At 34.7% G+C, this 27,564-nt stretch overlaps 1 protein-coding gene across 1 annotated transcript; it reads right to left on the minus strand.

Annotated features, from left to right (window-relative positions):
* Nucleotides 1-240: 240 nt before the first annotated feature.
* Nucleotides 241-27,087, minus strand: LOC132551400 (prolactin-releasing peptide receptor-like). The gene is made up of 3 exons (XM_060215540.1): nucleotides 26,338-27,087; nucleotides 1,914-2,135; nucleotides 241-576 (listed from the first exon to the last, which is right to left on the minus strand). Exons 1-3 carry the CDS (start codon nucleotides 27,085-27,087, stop codon nucleotides 241-243), a joined length of 1,308 nt encoding a protein of 435 aa, XP_060071523.1.
* Between the last annotated feature and the right edge of the window lie 477 nt (nucleotides 27,088-27,564).

Genomic DNA, 27,564 nt, shown 5'->3' on the forward strand with positions numbered 1-27,564 from the left:
TGTCGTCAAGAATACGTCTGTTTTCCTAAAGGATAGTTATACACCAGCCGTCTATCCATCATACATCTCTGATCGCCCAACCAGACTCTATCATAACGAGACTGGATCGTGGCCGCAACCTCAGATTTGACCCATAGGAACAACAAAACTACCTTTGTGTAGTAATGTTTCATTTCTTATGCCAACACAGTTACGGCCAATATAGAATTTCTATTGATAAACGACTGATGTCTCGTGGGGTCACACGTCATCTCGGGGGCCATTTGTCCTGGATGATTTGGCTTGAATACTTATGACGTCAAGGAGGACAGAATTTTTCCTCAATAAATTGTTCCTGAGATTTGTGTCTCTTGGAGCACTCTTTCCTTCGGAAGTTGTTATACTACCACAGCTCGCCATAGACCGTAAAGAGGACTGCTTCGATGACCATGAACTGGAAGATGCACTTCGGGCGCTACTTCTGTGTCGTATGAACGTTTGATAATCGGATCCGCGGGCGCTTGAAGATACAGGAACAGCATTTTTCAAACATACACAGCAAGGAAACCAGGTGTACACCAATGTAATTAAATCAGCCTGAAACATATACCAAAGTCGTAAGGACAAGATGCTTTTACGTCATTCTTACTAAAATGTTGCCTTCATTATTTTCTTTTCTTTAGTGGCGTATTTCTTTTATCCCGTTATTTTATGTTCTATTCTCGTCACATGACTTCTAGAGATAATCATTGAGACTAGTCATTAAACTAACACGACGCTTGACCAAATTATGCTGACTTATCTAGAGGATAATCACGACAGGTTAAGTCAGATTATCTTGTTAATCATCTTGATGAGTCAATGTGACCAAACATTGAACACGTTTTCCATTTTTCATTGCATGTGTTTCATGAATTCTTTATTTCTCTTAAACCTCTTCAGATTTGCGATGTGTCCATCATGCTTGCAGCGTTAATAAATCTTAATTGTAATATAATATACAAAATGTGAGGTAAAGAGGTTGTAACCAAAAAGAAAGGAAAGTCCACAGTACAAGTTCAACAGATTCGGCTGTGACATTGATGACAATGAAAAAGGGAACTATTCCCTTCACTTGTTAAATGAAATTCTTAATAACACAAACATTAGTGATATATCTGAGCATGAGCTTAGTGAATTTGTAAATTGTTCGTCAGTTATAATGATATGCTCTGTGAAAAATTTGGACACATGGGTATTTGAAATACAAAGAAAGAAATTATTTTGTTCTGGTTGTATCACAGGAATGTTTGGAAATATAAAAGATATGAACTTAACAAGGAAATCTATAATTCTTTCCATTTTATTGTGACTCTTTATTGGGCTTTTCGAACGAAATATGATCAAAATACTTCATGAGACAGTTCGCCCATATTCCGTATGATGTGCCTCTCGTGTACTGTTTACTGAGTTAGCCACCACCAGCTAATGTATTTTGAAAAAAGGAAACATTAGAAGGATGAATGTATTTCTGCGATTTATTACGATAAATATTTTCTGAAAATATAGTTGATCTTTTCATCTGAATTATACAAAACAAACAAAGAAATATACACTTGCTGGTTTCTATCCCATGAAGTACAGAGGTAAATATAAGAGATATCCTAGGTATCTTTACGGGTTACGTTAGAGCTTACAATATGTATTAGAAACTTTCCACCACATATAACAGATATGTTCCTGGTATATAACAAACGGCTCAAATTCTTTTATAGTCTGACATCTTTGGAGATACTAATAATTAACTAATGTTTCATGTATTACAAATCAAATTAATATTTGTTTTCCTTAACCCATTTCCCGATTCTATATTTAGTAACGACCATGTTCGACTTTAGCTAAGAGGGGTAGACATTCCTCCAACCATTTTCGTTTAATATGTTATACATGCTTACCCTGAAGCTTTCGTTGAAGAAGCCGTAAATAAAAGGGTTCGCAAAACTGTTCGACATTGCCAGCCAATGAATAGCTAGGTACATTCCGAGATAGAAGTGTTCTTCGTCCGCAGATTTATACAGAAGCAGTTCCGGGTTAAAGTTAACGACCATAATGAACACGTGGAGCGGAAGCCAACAGATGCCAAACATGAGCACCACCAGGATGAGCATTTTCAAAACCTGAAATGAAATAGAATCAGTGTATAACAGTAACAGGAGTCAAAACATCAACAGATAAATCTCTACAGTCTTATATACAGAAAAAAACAATACCTTAATTCAGACGTTTTTGAAAAAAAAACGTAAAACGGAGATTATATCAGTATATGAATTTATCTTTTGAAGCATGTTCATTTGAGCAGGTGCACTACATCACAAACAAGAGATAATTGAAAATATAGCATTTTATCTTTTCTATAACACTTCTCAGCATCAGTGTTGAAACCTTGACACTTGCATGCTAAATAACAACACTGATATATCAACGGCTACGTCACTGGGAATTTCAAGACCAACGTAAACACACTCACCTGTGTTTTCACTAGATATCTTAATGAAATCTAGATCCAGGTTTCGAAAAAAATATTCTGTCGGCAACTGACAGATAAACTGACAATGTGAAGTTAAAGAGATGCAGATAAGGAGAGGTTTCGCTCAGCGGAGGAATAAATTAAAGAACTAAATGTTCCTGAGATATATCTCTACTAATCAATTAAGAAATATGGAATATTTAGCCGTTGTTTATCACCAACATATTGTAAGATAATTCAGCTGTTGAGAATGATTCAATATTCAGAACAAACGTTAGTTGCATATGTGTGAAAACCAACTTTCGAGATAATCCAGAAGGATTTTATGTATGTCTCATATCCAAAATCTGTACATAAATTGAAACCCTTGTCTGCTGTAAGTGATGTTGTGATAATTACCGGTTAGTAGATGAACAATAATATAATTTGAAATCACATACAACACTTTAATCGAAATAATTAATAAAAATATATTATAAAGTACCTCATCAAAACAATTTCAATTTCTGTTTCTTTGTACAATGATACATCTTATAATGTAGATTGTCACCATATACCCTCTACACTCTACCATAAACAATATCACCCGAATGATTTTAATAGTAGGCGAGTCAAAATCACAGATAGTATAAAACTTGTCAGCGATATTCCGTAACTCAATAAAATGTTATGAATATTTTTGTAAATACATACATTCCTAGATTGCTGCTCATTGAAAAAGAATTCTCATCATCGGAATCTTTTCTATAAATGTCTTTAAGAAATGATGTATTTTGATAGTACATGTAGTTAACCCATACATCAGTTTTCTTCTCCTGCATCGATGTCAAAATGTCCACTATTAAGCGAAGGGACAATAATGGAAATAAAAGAAATGATGAATTTATTTTGAAATGACGCAGATGACCTGCATAGATATAGCTCGTCAAAATAGGGTTGCGTACCCGAAGAAAGCTGTATATCAAACAAGTTTGATAGAGTTGCGTACCTAAAGAAATTTGTACATTGAATACTTTTGATAACGTTGCTTACCTAAAGAAAGTTGTACATTGAACACCGTTGATAACGTTGCTTACCTACAGAAAGTTGTACATTAAACACCTTTGACAGAATTGCTTACTTAAAGAAAGCTTGAAATTAAACACCTGTGATAAAGTTGCTTACCTTCAGAAAGTTGTACATTGAACACCTTTGATAAAGTTGCTTACCTACAGAAAGTTGTACATTGAACACCTTTGATAAAGTTGCTTACCTAAAGAAAGTTGTACATTTAACACCTTTGACAGAATTGCTTACTTAAAGAAAGCTTGAAATCAAACACCTGTGATAGAGTTGGTTACCAAAAGAAAGTTGTACATTAAACACCTTTGATAAAGTTGCTTACCTACAGAAAGTTTTACATTTAACACCTTTGATAAAGTTGCTTACCTAAAGAAAGTTGTACATTTAACACCTTTGATAAAGTTGCTTACCTACAGAAAGTTGTACATTTAACACCTTTGATAAAGTTGCTTACCTACAGAAAGTTGTACATTAAACTCTTAAACACCTATACTAATACCTTACACCTTTAATGTATTCGATATATCTGTGTTATTGGTTACTTCAGGTTACAATGTATTCATTATATAATTAGACTATTCAACATCGCTTCTTCTCAACTAAATACATGTAGAGAAATGTATTGCTGATAGATATGTTTCAGTTTACAATAATCTTAATGGTCACTCTGTATAGTATATTTATTTTAGGTGTCTATTGTTTTCCGCCTGTGGCAGACTATCAAGAATAACTACTTACTCCTAAGCGATTAGGAAATAACAGCAATATGCTTGACGCTATATTATCTAACAACTTAATCTATGATATCGTGTCTATTTTTGCTACTTTTGAAAAGACTACATAACGCAGCCATGCAGCTATACGAATATCATCAATGTAGTTGGTTAGAATGTATCTTACCGAATGTAACATAACATACTTTTCTATCGATGCTCAGACTTGTACGTTCGGACATAAATCGTGACGTTCAATTTAAAATGAGACTAATTTATTTTACTTATACATCCTTCCTTTTTATCTGCCTATCTATTTGATAAATGTTCAACAGTGATACAATTTTTGGCCTACTGCAATAAAAAATAATCACCAAACAAACCAGTTTTCACAATATGTATATCTGTGTTTTATTCCGAGGACAGTTTCATAATATGTTTACCTGTGTTTTATTCTGCTAACATTTTCACAGCATGTTTACCTGTGTTTTAATTCGCTAATATTTTCACAATATGTTTACCTGTGTTTTAATTCGCTAAAATTTTCACAGTAAGTATACATGTGTTCTGCTGTAGAGATTCGCTGTGATTAATGAAACAACTTTGAAGAAGTTGAAATACAAACAGTACAAACAGCGATGTTGTGTATCACTACATCGACACAACACAAAGAATAGGTAAAGAGAGATAACTACAAGACCTGAGGGGATTCGGCGTAAATGTTTCCTCTCAGTCACTGACACAGATCAGAGTGGATGTGAAACGTTTGACTTCTAAGATAACACTCTGTTCTGTAACGGAAAATGTTAAGGAAGGAATTTCAAACTACTTTGGCAAGAGGCGGCTAGGATTAACTCTTCACTACAGGATATAAAGCTCGGCTTTTGAACTGTTGTTTTGTGTAGCAGGTCTGTTCCTCATTAAGATGATTTATAGCTGTCTGATCAATAAACTCTAGCGACTTGGCCTTGTACTTTAAACTTATCTAACAATGCGGTTATCTATGTTTCACAACTTTCTCAGAAAATCTGTTCTTCATCTAACTGCTTAATCAAGTCCTCACGTAAAAACATTCAAAGCGTACGAGATTTTATTTTATATATCCAAAATATGCCTGATCCATTATTTTGATGGGGATGTATACTTTCAATATACATGTTTTGTGACTATGACGCTTCATAGTCTCCTCACGCACAATCAATGAACTGTTTTAGCTGTATAAATCTACACATCTGGATCGAGTTATAACATGTTCCATCACGATATAAATTTATTTTTGTTTGTGACATGCTATTTTATGTGTCTATCAAGTAGTAAACAGAACAATTACTACCCTTTCAAAGAGCACCTATATATTGAAATTTGCTGATTATTATCATGCCGTTGTATGTTGTATACTTAGTAAAGATTTTATTCTGGAAGTACCTGTTTATGTCGCTTGGAAGCGTTACCATCACTGAATCCCCAATCTGCGGTACTTAAACGTTAGAGTTGATTCGAAATTCAAGGACCTATTCTCAATACCACGATTTTTGCACACGATATCGCCAATTGAAAGACAAAAGCACAACACAGGGTTTCGAAAGATGCAGGTTGATGAGAATGAAGTTTTATAGTCTTTATAATTGTCTCATTGGGGAAAACCATATATTCTAATGCGATATGAAAAGTTAGACGTGTTTGGTGCTCATTAGTGTACGTGTTAGTTCCGTTGTTTACTAGTTCTCATTGGGGATCGTGAACCACTATCTTAAATTGACCAAGATTTACATAGTGAGTGAAGCTTAACCTTCGAGAACAATTAATCTGACACCCCCGCCTTTGCTCGAGTGTTATGGAATTGAGTTTGAATTAAGTTCCGGTTGATAATTTGATATTTTCTTGTTGTTTCTACAACCATCCTGATGTCCTAGAAATAAATCATGCATACAAATTGGCCAATATTCGATAGTTTGGAATTTCAATGTATATACCGATAAAAATGAAGATGGTTACAATAAAGTGCATATAGGTGATATGCTTAACTCACTGGTCAATCCTCCGGTACACACTTCGTCCATGGAAATGCTTTTGTGTAGGATATAAAGGAATCTCAGATTTGGTGAATTTGTAGGATAATGGATTGAGCTGGTATAAAGATAAAATCAAATGTATTGCACATATAGTTCAAGATTTGTTTTTCAACCAAAAGAGTAACCAAAGCGTTATACATGTAAACATCTAAACAATGCTTTGTGTAATTGTCGTCATATTATCTCGTTGGGAAATATCGTACTGTATAATATAATATAGTTGATGCCCGTTAATATAACCTGAGGTTTTATTGTTGTTTACTATCATTTCGGGGCGTGCTATTACCTTTACATTGACTTGAATTGGTCATTATCTACTTTGAGGTTACCGTCTATAAATCAGGAGAAATTGCCCTTCCCGTATGAATATGTCTTTTGAAGATTTTCAGCCGTGGTGTCATTAAAATTGAGTTTGAATTAATTTTCTGTTTAAAAGTCTGCATTTCGATGTTGTTTTTCTAAATATGACCAAATCGATAGGATTTGGCGTTGTAATTCTATTTTTGAGTTGGCATAGTCTCTATTTCCGACTAGATCCATGATTAATGTTATAACCCAGTGTCTTTGTATAAATCTTACATATGTACAAAGCTATATCGTGGCATATACATTTTAAGGGGAGGTGTTCGAATATCTTACGTCAATTCATCTAGCTGGTATTCAGTATTGTGGGTACGTGATATCTATATCTCTAGTTGGTATTCAGTATTGTGGGTACGTGATGTCAATATCTCTAGCTGGTATTCAGTATCGTGGGTACGTGATGTCAATATCTCTAGCTGGTATTCAGTATCGTGGGTACGTGATGTCAATATCTCTAGGTGGTATTCAGTATCGTGGGTACGTGATGTCAATATCTCTAGCTGGTATTCAGTATTGTGGGTACGTGATGTCTATATCTCTAGCTGGTATTCAGTATTGTGGGTACGTGATGTCAATATCTCTAGCTGGTATTCAGTATTGTGGGTACGTGATGTCAATATCTCTAGCTGGTATTCAGTATTGTGGGTACGTGATGTCTATATCTCTAGCTGGTATTCAGTATTGTGGGTACGTGATGTCTATATCTCTAGCTGGTATTCAGTATTGTGGGTACGTGATGTCTATATCTCTAGCTGGTATTCAGTATTGTGGGTACGTGATGTCTATATCTCTAGCTGGTATTCAGTATTATGGGTAAGTGATGTTTTAACACATTTAGTTTTCCTGCTCTCCTATGTTAAAACATTGTCAGAGATGACAGTTCGCTTGTAGATCAATATCATCTCTCTGTTGGCCTACTAATTGGATATCGTATATGAACCTCGGACCAGGTTATATATCACTCCTTATTCGTAGTCCTTGTCATGTTAAGGATGCCGTAACAAGTCCCTTATAGGGACTTACTGATCGGTCTAACGAAGATACGTCCCTCTAGAGGCATATTCTACATCTTCAAACCTCATATATCTCTGTCGACAAATTATACATTAAGAAACCTGTGTGGATTCATTCCGCATTTAACGCTGGAAAGGATCTCTGCAACAAATTTGAAATTTATTGATAAAAACGTTTTTAGAAGATACATTCCACATTCATCACAGACATGTTTTTTTTTTACCGATTCTTAATCTTTCACACACAGGTTTTTATCTTTAGACATTATCAATCTTTTATAGATTAATTACAGATATGAAGAGGACAAGTTTCTGTGTTATTTTGCATTTAAAGATTTTAATTTTGTTGATGAGCAATGCGTAAGAGTTCGAACAGGAGGCTTACGTGTGTTTTATGAATGAATACCTCTGATGTTTGACCGGAAGTGGGACATATCATATCTTCGATTTTAAAGTTTTGATGTACTTTGCTATCTATGGCTGTAAAAGACGCTTTATATAATGTGTGAGGTAGTTCACATTCGGTTAATAGCGTCAACAATTCCGTTGTTGGGGTACTTTTTCTGTTTGTTTATTTATCTTAGATAAAACTGGCTATTTTGGTGAAGATTTCATAAATTAAAGTACACCGATCCTAGGAAAAATGGCGTCGAAAATGTCTCGATCATTTTAAAGAATTGCTATGCAGTAGTTTATAGCTCGTCAAATCTAATGAAAATTTCACATTTTCAAATGTGTTTTTTTTTCTTACCATTTAGATATCATTCTATTACCGTCAATTACAGATGTAAATTTATTTTTAAAAGGCTAGCACGAAAAATTCAGAATAAAAATTATTTACTTTCAGATTACTTTACTTTATCCGGGGAAAAATCATCACTAGAACAAAAGTTTTAAACTAGTATTTTTCCTCCTCAGAAGAGTGCATGCTGAAGATTGTCTCTTCAACTCGTAAGTAACGTTTTCACACTAACGAATTGAATGATATTACCGTTTTTTCCGGATTGTTTTGAGTTTGTCACGGTGAGATAGGTTAAAAGTTATTTATACAATGATCACACCGAACACAAGTCTGTATAGTTTTTTATTGTCTTATTTTCTAATGTTATTCACTTCCGTATCTTTATTATGCTATGCTATTTTCAATTACGCTAAATTAGTATTAGAACAAGGCTACAAAAAATCAGCAACAGAAACAGTAACCAATAATTACTCGAAATGGAATAAAAAAACTAAATAAAAATGTAAAATAAAAGTATATGGGTTAGTTAGATAAAGATAAACCTTAACTCACTATAATCGTCAAGTATTTGTGAATTCAACTGGACATATCCTAGAAAGGATGACAAAGAGGAATTGAAGCTATGCGTAACAGGACTATTCTTTGATTTTTATAGGGGTTTTGAGAAACATTTTAATTCCTATTGTCAGACACAAACACTTAAACCTTGTTTCAATAGTGGGTCAGTAGTCACAGAGGAACTATAAACAGGGATAATTCCATTACTGTTGGCAAAACATCAGACTTTCTCGTTGGATTGAAACCAACAAAATGTACTGCAATAGGACAAGGGGAGACAACCTAAAGTACACCAACGACCTAACAAATACAAGTTCAATTAGCTGCTGTTTCGCTGTAGAGTGATATCACCATAGTTGCTAACAGACACGTCGATAAATTCGAATATATCAGGCTGTGAAATGGGGATTTGATATTTAATGATAACCCTTATAACTATATTTTTGTTTATTTGTCCGTACTCCGTTTAACAATCTAAAGTATAAAAATGATTTGAAATTAAATGCACATGTAAAATCGAAATTGATCTTCTTGTTCATTTTTTCTAAGTCGATATAGTCAGTTATCATTGTATCAGCTCAATAAAAGCTAATTCTATGCGGTTTTTTTTTTCATTAAGATTTTGAACACAAGATTTTGCCTATTAACGCGGTAAAATGAATATAATATTTTGGGTAAAACTGAGTACGAGCCAAATCTTATTGAATTAAGAATTGCTTATTGTTACGCGGACTACCAGGAATTTTCCAAATACTGAGCTTTAATATCATGGATAAAAATCTTCTTTTTTTTTTTTTTTTTTTTTGTATTTTGTTTGTTTTTTGTTTTTGTTTTAAAGTCATCTTTTCAAACTGTTTTTTTTTTAATTGAAAATATGTGATACTTGATAACAAATTAATGTACGGAAAACACTATGTAACATGGTCAGTTCAGATGAGAATTCACATCAGTAACTTTAAATACAACGGGTCTCTTTCTTCAGTGAATATGTACGAGAAGCTGATAGTGTGATCTTGTAAACCAGAAATACTCAGCTAGGTTATCTTCCCTTAGTTTGAAATTAGGCTAGAATCATACATATCCGTGGGGCCCAAATTACAAACGATTAACTATATTTATAATTCCAATATTCTAGAAACAGGTGCCAGTCGCTTGCTAAACAATCCTCAATCAAACTATAGAAGGTTCTGAAGGGTATATAGTGCCTTCTGCTGATGGAAAATATCAATTTCCGTGCTACTTCTACGGCAGTGTTTAATTAACTTGCATCTGCTTCATTGGAGATGAAGTTGGTTGTGAATAATAAAAAATAACAAGCCTGATATACGACAGAAAAAGTTTTTGTCAGATACTGACAGAACGTGTCAATGATTAATGGAAGAATTGATCAAAATAAAACAAAATTAAAACTGTTGATTAAACAAGTTATGTTATCGCCAAAACAATATTTCAATATCAAGTTGATATCTAAAATATTTGACATATGTCATTTCCAGATGTAGAGTTTAAGTGATTCTCAATCAAAATTCACCTAACCTTGATACTACTGTGCAAAATGCATATATTTTTCTTACTGTGGGCAGGGAAATTTTATTCCTCTTTTGTATAAATATGAACATTTTTTGAAGCTTTTTTGTTATTCACTGATCATTTCTCGTCATCGTCCATTGGAAACTTTATCAAATTTTTGATAACATGCTATGTAAAGAGTGAGACAGAAATGATTAATTATGTCTTCCAATGTAAAAACTAGGAATTGTGTAATAGATGAACAGGACCCTGATAAACCAACCGGAAAGGATGAAAAATCCACGCACCAAACTAGATGACCTGAAACTACAGGCCAACAACACTATCAGCCAAGTATAACTCAATTATGGCTGATGCTGAAAAAATCCCAGTCGGAAATCAGATCATGACCTAATCCTAGGTTTTAAACAAAGTGTATCCGAATCGGATTTCTTGTAAAAACACATTGTTATCACCGAACGTACGTATTCGTCCTATTTCGACCGTAGTCTTAACTTTATTTCGTCACACTATTTTAAAACTTACATGTATATAGGATTATAATGGCAGAAAAAGAAAGCATTGGAAGTTGAACGTCATGAAGGTAATCGTTTAGTAATTGACACGTGACACATACTGTTCAAGATAGCTATGATATAAGAACTTCTCTCCTATAACATACGTTAGTGTAAGCTTCGTTCAAGCTTCTGATAGGGTGGAGATAGTGCAAACATTATAATGTTTCCAAACTGAAGTATTCTGCCCAAAGCACCCACCAGGACATTAAACTGGTCTAATACTGGTCTAAACATACAGAAAATCGGGACACCGTTCGTTACACTGCCACATTGTAAAGCATTAAGCAGGACAGCAAAGAAGTGATATACAATATCGGCCATTCTTAAGTGTTTACATACAGGTAGTTTATTTTATACCAGAGATTCGAAATTCAGTATATCAAAGTTATGGTTAAGTTATCAATATATCAATCGTTTAATTTTTAAACAAGACATTTAAGGACCATAATGATTACACAGAATTTTAAGTCAATAACCTACACACTTCTCAGTTTAACATAGCTCAATGATTGTCGTTTTTGCTTGAGTTAAAAATGATATGATTGTGGGCATAGTCACTATTAATCGTGATTGCATTTTTTGCATTGTTGATTATTATTATTTTTTGCTATTTAAGATTCTTTCCTTTATTGTACTCATTATTCCGGAAATAAAACATAACATTTCTTGAGTATTTGTGAAATGTACGATTTTGATATCTCTTGATCCTACAACACGTTGACAGAAACATTGTCATGGGTTTTGTAAAACATTTTTTCGATTGATATAAACGACACGCGTCACTTTGAAAAAAACCCCTAAAAACTGATACAATTAGATTGTTAGGATGTCTTTATCGTATGTCATCAGCTGATAGGATGTTAATTGCTCTCAAATCTCCATGTTTTAAGACGTAATTTACTATCAAATCATTTGCTTTTAGATGTCAATTATTCTCAAATCATTGTATTTTAAATGTCAATTATTCTCAAATCGTCCTATTTTAAATGGCAATTATTTTCCAATCTGATAATTCTCATCAAAAATCTTTAAGAACATGCTTTAGCAAAGAGAGGTTAATTTCCATGGTAACAGAAATCCATGACGAACAGCACTTGGCCTATCACAATTTGTCCGTAACGGTAACGCTACCGCCTAGAATAGCAAGAGCTGCGCCTGGACTTATCAGAAGGTTCTGATGACATTAGCGGCGTCATGCCTGGTAGGCGTCTGTATTACACTAGAGCACTTATTTGGGAGAGGCGCCAGTGTTTTGTCATGGGTTCCTCAAATGAAAAAATAAAAAAAAATATATTTCCTATATAACTTCGAACAACGAAAACGTGTATTTAATGCAAAACATAGTCTTAGAATTTCGCTGTCGTCGTAAATTTTGCACTGTCAGACTAACAATTAACTACTGGATGATTTTTCCATTCAATGGTTGCGTTTTGAATATCACACGTTTCTCACAGTATGATAGCATTATACATATATTTGAAATTCTGCGGTACATTTTAAAGCAATCAATAACTAATTTCAAATCGAAATAATCCCTCCGTGGTCATAGTTGTTGGTAACAAACATTCAGAGCCTGTAAATGTGTTCCTATTATTTTTTAGTATTGTCGTTTCCGGTTAAGAATCTGTACATATACATTTAAATTAAGAATGATTCAACTGTGGACTATCCAGTAAAAAAGAAAAAGTTAACCTGACAATTTATGTGTGGGCTTTCCATTAGAACAGAAAACAACAAGAAAATATCAACAATATACATACATTCGTAATCCAAAGTCAAATTCAAATTCAATAAAACTATGGCATAAAACCAACAAAAGAAAGATTTACACGGAGATTCCTGAAATACGTACAAGGAGAATAAGATCACGTGTAAGCGTCAAACCACGCTGTAACGAGCACCAGACACGACCAGCTTCATATCGCACAAAGAAAAAAATATTTCTCAATGAGAACCGCAAAGCCTCCCCATAATTTTCATCAACCTGTCTCTTTTGAAACCATGTATTGCGAGTTTGTCCATCAGTTGACGAGTTCTTGCACGGAAGGCTTGATGAAGAGAACAAGCCATTGACAATTGAATATATTGCCACACGTTAACACCATAGTTTTGGGATGTAGGAATGTTGCTATCTAAAAAAAGGAAACACAACATAGAGAAGTTGAAATTGTGAGATCTATCATACCGCTTGTTGGAGAGCTGTCCAAGGTTAGTTTTGTTGAAGGAAAAGACCGAGTTTGCGGCTGTTGTAGATAAGTCTATCGTCTATTGGATTTCTGGTGGGTATATACAATGGACGTATTTTTTTTTGTTATTTAAAGACAAGCCGTCCTCAATGTATATCTGAATGTGAAATTAAAGGACGTTGCAAGATCTTTGTGACCTGTTTTGATAAGCTCCTCAGTAGATTAAGCCTCGCATGAAAACAATAGCAAGTCAGCCAGCATTGGAGCACGGTTACACCCCAGACCCAGAGGTATGCCAAAAATCTGTTGGGAGATCCTACCACCAATCACGACGAAGATGGTGCCAACTAATTACTTGATCATTTTTTTACGATTTAATTTTGATTTTGTTTTTGATGCATGTTCACAACCATATTTTTACACCGCCGTTCATATTTCTGGAGAAGAAAACCCCTCAAAACAAGTGAACGACGGCGTTCTGTGTACAGGGTGGAAAAATGAAATGATCTTACAGAGAAAGGGTGTTTTGAGGATTGGTCAAAAGCTCTTTAGAGTACTTCACATACGATTTATTTCACTTTCAGAGTAAACAGTGTCGCAGTAAGACTGAAACCCTGATTCGATAGTACTGGTTATTGGTAGTTTTGATAAGAGCTTGGATAAACAGCTAGACAAGCCAGCAATAAAAAGTTGTTTATTTGGATTCTTGTGAAGCTTAGGAATCCAATTTAAATGGAGAGGTCCGTATCCTTGTCTGGAATAGGCAATCTAAATTATTGTAATACCGAAGCAATATTAGCTAGTATTTCGTCTTTAGAAAGATTGCATTATGTATAGGTGGGGTTTCCTTCGTTATCAAGCAAGCATAGTCCTGTTTGTATACAGGAAATGTAATAATGTTTGCAGACAAGTATCAAGCTATTGGACCCCATATAAACACGCAAAATAGCACACCTGTCATGTAAATCTTGAAGAGTGGATTTTACATCAGGATCTAGGAAGCTGGCCTGTGTTTTATTTTTCTTTTAAGAATGATGGACCAAATGAACGTAACCCGCTCAAAAAGTGAACTCAGCGCAGTATGCTCTCTTTTCACCTATTCTCTGACATTATTTTCAATGGAATCAACAAGTATTTTGAAATTCATATTTCAATAAACGGACGGGGATATTTAAGGCCCTTCATGAAAAACTCTCGTAGCTTAACATGATTTATAATGCTTAAATAACAAGTTACTAAGTGTCCAGTTGGACCATACTTATAAGTAGAGGTAGAAGAAGCTAATTGTGGAGAAGCTATTAACCTGACGATATTTTAGCTATGGTCTTTCCTGTAAAACAGAAGCAGTTAAGCTGTCGAGGTTTTTATTGCGACCTATTTTTTGGACTTTGACAACACTTGTAAACATCGTTTCTATGACCATGCTGACTTTTGTATTTCAACCCAGGACATTCACGTAACAGTTTACCACCAGTGATCTTGAATGAGGACACCGCACCACTACGCTGTTTACCATATACCAATGTCTTCCAAAGCGAAGTCAAAGCTCATGTTAAAATTCTAGAAAAATCGTAAAGTTTCAGTAAATGTCTGCATGCCTCCTCAACAGTATCTCTGTATGATCACATCGTCAAAAGCTAAGGGATAATTGGGATATGATTGTATCAATGAATATTGATGAATGGCAGAGGGATGCTATTGATGTTTCGGACAGTTTGAAGCACCGTGTCCGTTTCCTCTCTCTAGATGTAATACAACAGAAGCATTACAAAGGTAATGCGCTGTTATTACATCTATCGTAAAAGAAAATGACATCCTCATATGTTAAAGGCAGAAATGTCTGACCTAACACAATTGTTTCATAGAAATGCATGGAGTTATATATCTCCTGTAATATGTATTCACTAAATGCGCATGTATGTAAATAGGGTTTTCCTTGGTTCTAACGACGTATGAATAATGAATATTCATTGTGATTTCACTACGAAATGTATCTGGATACACATTCAAGAAGATTCTGTAGAGGAATTAGATCGACGCAACAAGTGTACACCTGAAAGTATCACTAACGACACACACGAGACTACAATGACGTATAGTGGTTTATATGTATGGACGGATAGCTTGCAACATAATGGAATGAAACATCGTAATTGAGGTCAACCTTTTAACATGAAGTGCATGTGAAAGTAAATTAGCGCCTCAATACGGTTGGGCAGACACCAACGGTATTAACAACGTTGGTATTATTACTATGTCACATTCACAGTGCAGTTTATCTTTTCTTATCAACACGCCAAGAACTCATTTATGGAATCCAATTATGTTCTTCCATGATATTAGATTTGAATACAGGTTCTGTCACATCTTTGGCCGACATCTTTGTCTATGTCGTGTAAAAAGTATGGCCGTTATATATTGGAATAAATGAGGATAGTAAATCTTATGAATGATTTTGTTTTAAGCAGTTGAGACCCTTACGGTAATCTTAAGTTACAAGTCAGATAATATATTCAGTTGCAGTACAATTCTATACGTGTCACGAATATTAGGAATGACCCACGGTTTATTTTCAGTGTTATGCCATAAAATTTCAGTAATTCTAAATGTGTTGTTTACGTCTAGTAAAAATTATCGCTGATTAGGGCTTATACTATGTCATATTTAAACATGTTTTTCAGTATTACAGATATATTTTCACTACGTGTGTGTGTTTATATACAGCTTTAACATTTTTAAAGCTGTGAACCATGAATTGACAGAAGCTGTTTGTGCGGGCACTTTTTTCCCCAAGATGCATAGCTGCATTGTATTGATGTTATTCAAGACTGCGTCGGCTGTCAGAGGAGGAATAGATTCGTTTTTGATTATAATGAATTATATGGACGCGGAAATTTCTAAGTATGGGTATGACTATGCATTATGCAAATCAATGTTTTGAATTCTTATCATATTGATTTATGAGTTTTCATTTGAAAAAAAATAAACATATTTTGTGAGAAAGGAACGAATTACTGTTTGTAGATAGCGTGATAATCTTAGACCGCAGTAGGACATAGCAATATGATTCTAAAGTACATATAGACTTAGAAATGTGTGTTCTGTTTGTTCCGGTAACTAGTGCATTCTGTCAACTTCGCAAGACGAGTGATCATTCAAACAATACACCGAACCTAGGTGTATTTTGAACTTTAGATCGACAGATGTGAACTAATTCTTTTTCAGTGAAGCTGGGAGACGCTCTAGTCACCGAGGGATTACTAACTAAGATATAGGTTGCATTACAATGCACACCCTTCTCGTGAATCTGAATATGGCGTGTTTAAACGTTAGAATTTTCCTTTTAACTGCAGAACAGGTAATAGCCTTATTACACGATTCTATTGTTGTAGATTTATGTCAAAAATCGACATGTCAACAAAATGTAAATTCAAATTAAAATTCGACGAAACTAGTGCACCATATGAACAAAAGAAAGATTTACTTGGCTACTAATGAAAAAACCGAGAACAACAAAGTAACGTGTTAAGATTTTCTGTTTCATCGAAGCACCATAGGTTGGGATACAGTAATATCGCTATCCAGATATGGATAGTTTTATAAGCTTCTCACAAAGTTTTTGGTACTCATTTTGATAAAAAAAAAATGACACAATGACATTATAAACAAACATACAATATCTAATTTGTGGACATTCTGTATAGATCTTGTTATATCAATTTACAAACATTAGTTCGACCAAGATTGAGTCACAAAAGGTTTGCATTTCATCAGGCGAAAAGTGTGACATATTTGTGTATATATGAAAGCATACATGACAGATGCAATCCAAGCAGTAACGAACACCATACAGACCTGTACAATACCTAATACAATTAAGTGTATGAACCAATCAGTGATTCAGTTTCAGATTATCTAATGTACTATATTTAGACAGATTGATTTGATGCGGGCAGGAGACGTTTCCGCCAATTTCGCATGTCCAATCTAACATTGGAAAAGATATTTTGATGCTGAAAATAGACTTTAAATTATTGGAAAGAGGTCTAAAAATGTACAAAACAGCAAATAATTTGCTGGCATGTGCAAAATATCCCTTTACAGCCACTATCAATACATTTAGGGACTTTGTAAGGTATTTGTTGACTTGTTTTGATCAGCTCCTCGGATTAAGTCAGCCTCGATAAAGAAACTTGTTGATATTTCTGTCAGTGTTTATTCAGATGCATTGCACGTTTATGTTTCCATCAGTGTTCCCTCAGATAAAAGCATTGGTTTATGTTTCAGTCTGTGATGAAGAATTACATTACGTTTCCTTCGGTAATCATCCAGATTTAAAGACACGAGCATATGCTGCGGGTAATAATTATCAAGTTTGCATTCAACGAATTAAGAAAGAAAAGAACACTTGAATACTATCAAAACACTACGTTAGCTTCCAGACCTAGATGAAATATGTTGTAGCTATTATAGATAAATTGACTGCTTTTATCTTATTTGCATTTATATCTTTAATGTTTGCCTCTTAACCATGATTAGAATTACCATGTTTTCTTTTTACCATTAATATACTGCATGTGCTTGCCATATAACCATGTTGTAATCGATTGTGTTTGTTTTATAACAAAATATTGCTAATACTTGTATTATTATCATCATTTCACCGAGAGTATATCGTATCGCCTTTGCTTAAAAGATATCTGTATCGTTATCTTCATCAATTATGTCTGTCTTCTTGATAATATATTCTCTGATAGCACCACCCTATATCATCCTATCTGTTGTATATCGAATGAGTGTGTTTTGCTACATTTGTTCAATTGGCATTGTAATTAAGAGAGTACTGCCTACTCATTGCCACTTCTCTTGGCACAATCAGTGTACGCAGCATTTCGTTAGCACTATTAAGAGGCATACTATCGGGTATATTGGGTATATTGTGATATTACTAATTACGGAGAGCAAAATATTTTTTAAAACATAAAACAGTTCTTGGAAATTATATTCGTATTTTATTTTATCAGCTTAAACCCGTTTGGAATTGATGGTGTAATTAAGGTAAATATGTATAAGTAGGAGTTTTAAGTTCACCATATTGATGTGACACCAAGTGTGATGTTTCACATGACTAATCTATATATTTTTTATTATCTATATGAACGAATGACATGATCTGGTAGGTAGTGTGATCCATTATCGACACATAGTTGAGACATCAAAGCACGTGAGGTGCGCGTGCCGTGGACCATGCTCCCTTGGTAAATGTGCACTGGTTAAGGTTATCACACGACATATACACGGTTCATACATGTGCACTTGATGGTTGCAGATATGGGCTGATTATACAGATCTTTTGATGTAGTCAATGTATCATTGAATGCTAAGCATTTCTGTGTTGACTGTTTCATGCTTGATATAGTACTGCCTTTATGGAACGCAGGGCAGACTGCCAGTATCACAAGTAAATCACTTTGAATTATCAATGAATTCAATGTTTAAATATGTAAATCGCTCAAAATTCCCTTTTCTGTAAGTTTTATGTAAATTCATTGTTGACTGAAAACGTAAAAAAATGAAAATCAACAATACCAAAAAGCATTGATTACTTTTACCAATAGCCCTGACTATTGTCCTTGACCGTAGGCAGTGACAGGTGCCTTGACAATTGACACTTGTGAATGGGGATCTAATTGTTAATTTTGAATAATGCCAATACTATCTCTATGTAACGGAGGCGCTGCTCAGTGTCTTTGCTAGCCCATATTAGGGATGTGATTAAATAGTAACACTGCCCAGTGAACTTGGCTGTCGGCATTGCCTAGTGTTTTTGAATGATTGATTGAACAATGATTGATTGATTGATTTATTGATTTATTGAATTGATTGTTTGATTAATTCATTTATACATCATTGAAAATAGCCTAAGGTAGATATTGTACTGAAGTACAAAACAAACAACAGTAATTATGTTACATACATATGGTTTGTCTGTTATTTATATTACAAAAATAGCCACTGTAACACAGTAACAAATGAATACCGTGGATCATAATGACTTTAGATGTATACAGCTTATCACAAACCATGGTTAAACTACATTTTTAAACGACTGAGTAAGAAAAATTTACCAACTAAAAGGGCAATAACTACTTTGTCACTTTTATTCTAAACATTCAAAGTCCATATGCAGAACCTAGATTTGACAGAGAGCAGTTCTTTATGAACTTTATTATGCCAAGCTGTTTGCAGCTCGAACGTCAGAAACACACCGTGAACGGCTTTGCAGCACTTTCAATCCTTTTACTGCCATATACACAATCCCACATTACTTGAAACTTGTGGTTAAGACTCGGCATTTGGCAAACGATAACCAGAAGTTATTGACTGTGTGCCAATTCAATGTGTAGGATTATGTAATTTAAATAATGGTCCGAAATCTTTATAAAAGGTGGCTTTGAATTGATGTGGAGTAGTGGCTGATATGCTGTTGGCATGAGGGGGCAAATTGACAACCAACTACGATGAGTATTCTTGACAAATTACTGGAAAACTTGACTGAGGGTAATGCTTAATTTTCTATGGATATTTGATTGCCCTGATTGGTGGTATGAACTAGTAACTTTAAATCCAGACCGTTTGAAGTCGAAGGTGTTTGGATTTTATTGGTTTGTCGTGGTCTCGTTTGGGAACATGGCGTTGCTCACTCGGATTTACCAAGATTTAATTTACGGTGTCATCGATGGTGCCGGGATATTTGCTATTGTTGTTATTCTTATGCATTTTTTTAAGTCTCCGTATAAAGACTTCTTTTTGATATTTTGCCTTAGTTTCATTGTGATTTGTTTTATCATCTCACTATAAGTCAACTGTTTTCTTCTGTTTAACATCTATAGATTGATTTCATTAAAAGTTTTTACTAATGCTGATCAAAGTAACAAGTCAATATTCAAGCGAGGTTAATCATGCTTTTTTGTAGAATGATTAATTGTAGTTGAACCAACCTGCTGTTACCGACGATAAAATAAAGGTTACCAAGGAATGGTTATAAAATCTAAGAGAAAAAAGGCCAAGTTTGTTAATAAGAAAGGTGTATTCTGTCTCATTGATATAACTAGCAAAATACATGTAGATCAACCCAAGTAAAGGACACAGTGAATAGGAACCGTAAAACGGAAATCACGAAAGGGATACTAACGGGACATAACATATTGAACTTTAAGGTCGCACAATAGCTATCACAAAATCATAAAATCCGCTCATAATCTATATCAACATCGATCAAAGGATTCCCAGTGTTGTCAACTTACCCGACAACTGCCCGTAGTTAACAGGAAATAACTGGGGACATAGATTTAGATGGGATGTCTTAACATGAGATGTTGGAAAGCACGAACATTTCTACCTAGGATGGGGAAATTTACAAAGGAGAACTCGAACTCAATCTGTTTATCATGAGTCCCGTTGGTTTCCGACTTTTGTTTTCATAAAGCGAACGAAAGCACCGACTCCTTTTACATAAAAAACTTTCTAGCAACGAGAAACCTAACAAGGAAAGCACTGACTATTATAACACAAACTATTTTTCTAGCTTTGCGAGTCCTAAAAATCAACTCTTTTAAAGAAATATTTGGAAACTACATAATTCCCGACATAACCGTAGCGAAACTGCAACAGTGAAGCATTGTAATGGTAATTTAGTGCGCTACAGATAATTATATGTGATTTAGTACGTTTTGGGATAATCTGCTGCTTCGTCATATCGATTTGAGAATGGTACATATATTCTGCTGTGTTCTTTACTGTCTATATCCACTAGCATGTAACCAGAGTTAGGCATGCTCAGCAGGGATTAGATTCCCTCGGTGACATAAAAAACAAATGACCTTCTTGTAAAACATGACTTTCATCCATTTTTCTGCTTTCTAAAAATTCTGAGGATGTTGTTTATTACCAATGATGCCTTTGTTTGTGTGCTTACATGTATATACCATTAACAGAGGCAGGTCAGTATACATACTTAAATACTCAAATTACATCTAGGTCTTTTAGATGTAATGCTTCATTATATACAATAAAAAACAATGAATAAACGATAAAGAGGCACAGACTAACTTGAAAATCGGGACAGCATCCTTCACTATATCATATTTCACCTTGATATATACCTCTTGTACAATAATGATCTTAAAAGCACAAAGCAAAAAGATATGTTCTTTAGTAGTGAAGCCTATTAAAAGTTCTACGATAGCACTGTTGATGTTTGACATCAAAAGAAAAAAAAATCTGGTACCGTTGTAGTAGAGAAATAGGTACGTAAAATGATAGTACAAAGGAAAACAGAAAGTGGAGGTTAACTGGTAAGATGGTTGACAGTAGAATTAGTGGACATTGTATTATTTCTATAGTGAGCGGTGTATATAATATGATTACGTCATTGATGGTAGTCACAACCTAGAGACGACATGAGCAAACATGAACGTTGTTTACTGATTCCATTAAAATGTATGTACAAAGTCATGACCTTGATGTGGGTTGAAACATGCCCATGGCGATGACAGGATACTTGTGTAAATAAAAGAGCTCTATATTACTATTGAGGTTAGGTAGCGAGGTCGGTAAATGAATTACAGTTTCATGAATTTGTTTGATCATGAATATTATCATCCAAATTACACCGCTAATAACAAAAATGTTCGATCAATAAACAAACGTCGATCATTGACAGTAAGGATACGAAATAGGGCGTGTCATTTTACTGACAGTGCCAACTGTCCGTGTAGAAGTAAACCGTACAGTCATTCATAAATGATGGCTCCTGCCCGGCTTCAGTGTCAATGTGTCCCAAAAAATAAAACTTTCCCGCAAGACAATCGAATATAATATATAATAAAACTCAAAACAGATAAATATGGCAGATTGAACTTAACTTAGGTTTTCCTTTATATTCATTAACTGTTTACATTAATTTGAATTGAAATCATGTATTGTACTATTTAATTAACCAATTCTTAGGAATGCTTGCTTCATGCTCACTGTCACTCAATACCTAACATTTGTGCCTTTATTCGCTGTTGCTATTTAATGAATGTAATTGAAGTACCACTTCGAAATGTAATAACGTTTGTTTAAAACAATAGAAGTCCCTGATGCCGCACTACACCATGAACAGGAATTAACATCGGATCATACTGATGCCGGTATATTGGAAATAAGGATATGTGTCAATGTGACTTGTCGGTCCTACAAGATGGCCATAAGTTGCTTTCTTTTGGAGCTGATGTCTTCCCTGCATGTTTGTAAGTTTGTAAGATATAATCAAGCTTTTCTGTAACGACATTACTTCTTTGTAAAATCTCTTCTGGCATTCGAATCGAGAATCTGAACAAGTGTGGAAGGCTACGAGTTTAAGCAACTATGAAATACCAAAGTCGTCAAAAGGATACTCCTTGTTGCCAAATAGTTTTCGCCTGGACAACAGTGTAACATAACATGGTTTTGTGTCGTGTCCAAATTAAAGCATGTCTGTGAGACTATATATGCAACCGTCAGTTGTCCACTATCCACGGACATCGTCTTCATTTTGATTTTGGCATCTGTGAGGACATACAACCTCAAACAGTTTATTATTTACTTCTCTTTTTATGAATTCATTCTTCTTGTTTTTAACGTTTTCTGTCGTTGTTGATATTCATGTTTTGTCCATGATATACTATCATGTTTTCTTTCCTTTGATTAAAATCGTTGTAAACTTAAATATATGTTCTGAAAGATTTGCATTTACACGTAAACCAATTATGTTGATAAAGCCGTCTCGAACACTGGGCACCTATTGAGATAATAAAATCAAGTTGTGCAGTATTTCGATATATTGATCGGCTGACTGCATTAACATTACCACCTCTACGGCTGGAAGATATTTGTAACATCTGCAAATTCAATTATGTTTCATCAAACAAAATTCCAAATAAAATATCTTTGGGACATCCATTATCGTGTACATGTTCACCAGTATATTTTTTCAAGGATTTCACAGGTACGTTTCAACCAAGGAATCTTTCACACTCCATGAAATTTTGATATTTTCTCTGTGTTTGCTCTTGGTTCGCTGACTGAATTTCACCGCTATTTTACTGCGTAGTGAAAGTTTCTCAAAGAGGTGCCTCCGCTGAATAAGGAATAGTGTCATGATAATACATGAGTATTAACGATTGTCTTGGTAGTTCAAAGCATACTTGTGGTAGTAGTAACTACTAGTTTTAGATTCTTTTAATTTTTCTCGTTCGGCAAGGTGTTTGAAAGATAACGCAGTAAAGTAAATGGATAGATGACGATCTCAAATTTAGCCGCTCTTAAATTATCAAATACAACAGACACAATTCTTACTCCCTGTCTGCAATTAACTATTGAAGATTCCAAATCAACGAATCTCTTGGCGAACAAGCTCAAAAAAAGTTTTGTCCTTAGTCTGTGTGGGGCCTGGATACCATGATAAACGAGAAATCAAAATGTTTCCAAAATATATTGATCGTTTCCTTAGTATACGTTACTACTAAACTCTGCAAAAGTGATAAGTTGAATTAGCCCCAAGAGCGCATTCATCATGTTATACCGATAGTCACTATCAATGATTTGAACAGAGTTAAATGTCATTAATATAATCTGTACGTATCAATAGTTTCTACTAAGTTATGACCAGACCTCAGTTTGATCAATCGCATAAAGGATAGAAAATGGGTTTGGCTGCATTTAAGGATTTTATTACATGAAACTGACTGTAATAACTGTTCTAGGCCGTGTATCGGAGTACTAGCCACAAGGGGGCATTCAATTTGGATTTATTGAATAACTGCTCCGGCTGGAATTGAAAATATATTTCTGAAAGGAATCAGATTATATCGTCAAACTCGTTTTGATGTTTATGGATTGTAAATTTATCTAGATACTCTCTCAATACATGTTGACAAACAATCCTTATAGTAAACACATCGGACTAGATAATGCATATTTATATGTAATTTCGTCCGATGGTAACTTATCAAGAAACATCAAGAAAATACCAACATGGCAACATAATTGTAATTCAATCTCTAATTCCATAAAATTAGGGCAAAATAGGAACAAAAGACACGGAGATTCCTGGGAAAGTACATGGAGTAAGCGTCTACTGGTTCGTCGACGACATCCGCATGTAAACCTTGGCCAAGTAACTAATGTCATATTCTCAAATGAAAACAAGGTATACGACAACGGAACAAACAGGCAAACTAACAAGAAACAATTACGTCCAGCTTCATGTAGCACAAAGAAATAAGATATTCCTCAATGGGATCATTATGGCGACTATTAAACTTCTTTTTTCACGATGTTGTCAGTCAGTTGATGCCTTCTTGCACGAAAATCGTGATAATGACAACAGGTCCTTGAATATCGAATTAATTGTGACATGTAAAGGGATTGAAGATGCAGGGATAACTGCTATCAAAAAATATAAAAATTCATAATAGGGGAAATGAAAACATCACGTTTATCATACAGCTTGGTGGAAAGCTGTCCATGTTGGTTTCGTTGTAGGAAAAGATCCAGATAAGCAGCTAGAAGAGTCTGTCAAATCTTTGATTCCCTTTTCCCATGGATATATACAATGGACGTGGTAAACAAATTTCATGTTATTAAAGACAAAACTTCATCAATATTTCTGGAGGTGAAATTAAATGACTTTGCAAGATCTTTGTGACTTGTTTTCGAATGAACCCGGACTCGTATGAAAACAAAAACAAGTCAACCAAAAGAGGGGCGCATTTGGGTCCCATAGGTATGCAAAAAAGTCTGTTGAAAGATCTTACCACCAAACTCGATGAAGATGTTGTCAACCGTAAATTCGATTATTTTTATGATTTCGAACTTCGTATATTTCTTCTTTGATTAGGATGCTTCAGTATAGTTTACAACCACATACTTATACCGCCGTTCACCTCTTTTGGAGAAGAAAGGGCGTTCCTTCAGTTTCGAATGTGATATGGTGGTGTATAGGGTGGAAAAAAAATCAATGTTCTTATAGAAGAAACGTTTTTTGAAGAGGGTGTTGAAGATTGGTCAAAAGCTCTTTGGAGTTCTTAAAATTCCACATACTATTAATTCCACTTCTTGAGTAAACAGTATCACAATAAGACTGTAACCCATATTTGATAGTAGTTAGAATAGTGGTTAGTAGTTTAGACAAAGGCTTGTTTGAACAGTTTGACGAGCCAGCTATAAAACGTTGTATATGGATTCTTGTGAAGTTTAGGTATCAAGTATAAACGAGGGATGTCCGTATCCTTATCATTAATAGGTAATCAGAATTATTGTAATACCGATGCATATTTATCCAGCATTTCGTCTTTTGAAAGATATTGAAAGATTTTGCATAATGTATAGGTGTATAGGTTTCCTTTGTTATTAAGCAAGCCCAATTCCTTTTGTATACAGGAAATGTATGCAGACAAGGCTGACTAGAGAGATTGAAAGTGTATCCAGATGAAATAACAAATTATAAACATCAAAATAATTCATTATTTACCTCTACTGTATCAAAATCTTACAGCACAATATCTTGAAAAAAAAAAAGACAAAATTCAATCCTTCTTACTAATTTTTAACAGAAAAGGGAAATTCAACAGTCTTCCCAGAAACCTTTCAATGGAACTTACCAGGCCTTGTAGTCAATGTGCTGATGACACCGATAACAGCCAAGTGTGAAAGCAACACTCAATTTATTACATTTTTACATGACATTCCCTATATTTTTTGGAACATTGGTCAATCTTGGTCTCCTCAATACAGAATTTGGAATCTAATTACCGACATTTAACTTAGAACATATATCATTTTTGTCTTTAGGTTATTGACTGGGATTTCGATCTATTTGGAAGACGCAACGTTTTAAGGCCTTTTAGAAAACACTATTTCATTGTCAAATTCTTTGTACCTAAAATAGTGTATGGATAACAGTGGAGCATATAAATAACTGCTACATATATCTGATGACATGCGAAATTAACAGATTTATTACCTCACCTTAATTTTTGACCGCAGTTGTAACATGTCTCTCATCTGATCCCGATTTCCAGGAGTTGTCCTTTTCCACAGCACGAATCCTACAATACTGTAAGCTACACAGAGAACTAGTAAAGGTAACAGGTATATTATGACAAAGAGGGCTACTGAATAGGACCTTTGTACTTGAACCGACGGCCAACTTTCGGAACATTTGATCCTTGTGGTATTTCTGATTCGTTGAGTGTGAGCGAATGGCACAACAGCTGATGCTATACATATAGATAATATCCAGGTGGCCAGTATGACCTGCTTGGAACGAGCCTGGGACGCCTTGGAATAGAGAGGAAATGTAACAACAATGAACCTGTCTACTCCGACGGCGACGTTGATGAACACACTAGCCGACACTGAAAGCGTTTGCATGAACAACACAATTGGGCACATTGGCTCAGAAAACAGCCAACTTTTGTATATAGTATCTCCAAATGTAAAAGGCATACAAAACACAGCCATTATCAGATCTGCCATAGCTAGATTTATGAGAAACGGGCGTAAGTCTGTCCGTGATCTCCGTCCACGTACAAATACTATGACCACTAAGACGTTACCAACGATAGACAGTAAGGTAGTTAGTGAGTATAGGAGAGATAGAAATACCACCCACTCCGTAGACACCATTTCAGATAACTGATGTTCAGTCCCATTGTCAATCTCACTCAAATTTGTGTCATTTCTATAAATATCCGGAATAAAAATGTTCCCAGCCATAGTTCATGAAAAAAGATGTGTTGCTTGATAAATTAATAAATTGTATATGTATAAATGCTATAAGACTTCAGGACATATTACCATACCTTGATTTACATGCCTAAGTGAGGTAAGTTTCCAAAACAATAGGCTCGATTTCACTGAACTCCTTCACAAGGTAGAGTTGTGCTACATTTGCTTGTGTTCTACACCACATTACAAGATCACACGCAATGTAAACGAATTCGATCCATCAAATTAGGCTACCGTCATCAGGACGAGAGCGAACATTATCTAACGATGTGAAGTCAACACCTGTCGTAAAACCTCTATCCTGGAGAGTTTACTCTGGGGCGATGCCAGTAGCCGGTAAAATAGAACAATTTGACGTCCTTTAGCTCACCGGCACGTTTGAAAAGTTGAATGATACATACCGTACTTAGAGTCATTAATTGTTAACGTTTCGAAATGGAGATAGATAGCAATGTTGTATTGCTT

The sequence above is a fragment of the Ylistrum balloti genome, unplaced genomic scaffold (assembly GCF_031769215.1).
Source record: "Ylistrum balloti isolate Yb309-2 unplaced genomic scaffold, AGI_CSIRO_Ybal_v1 Utg370196, whole genome shotgun sequence".
NCBI classification, from domain to species: domain Eukaryota; kingdom Metazoa; phylum Mollusca; class Bivalvia; order Pectinida; family Pectinidae; genus Ylistrum; species Ylistrum balloti.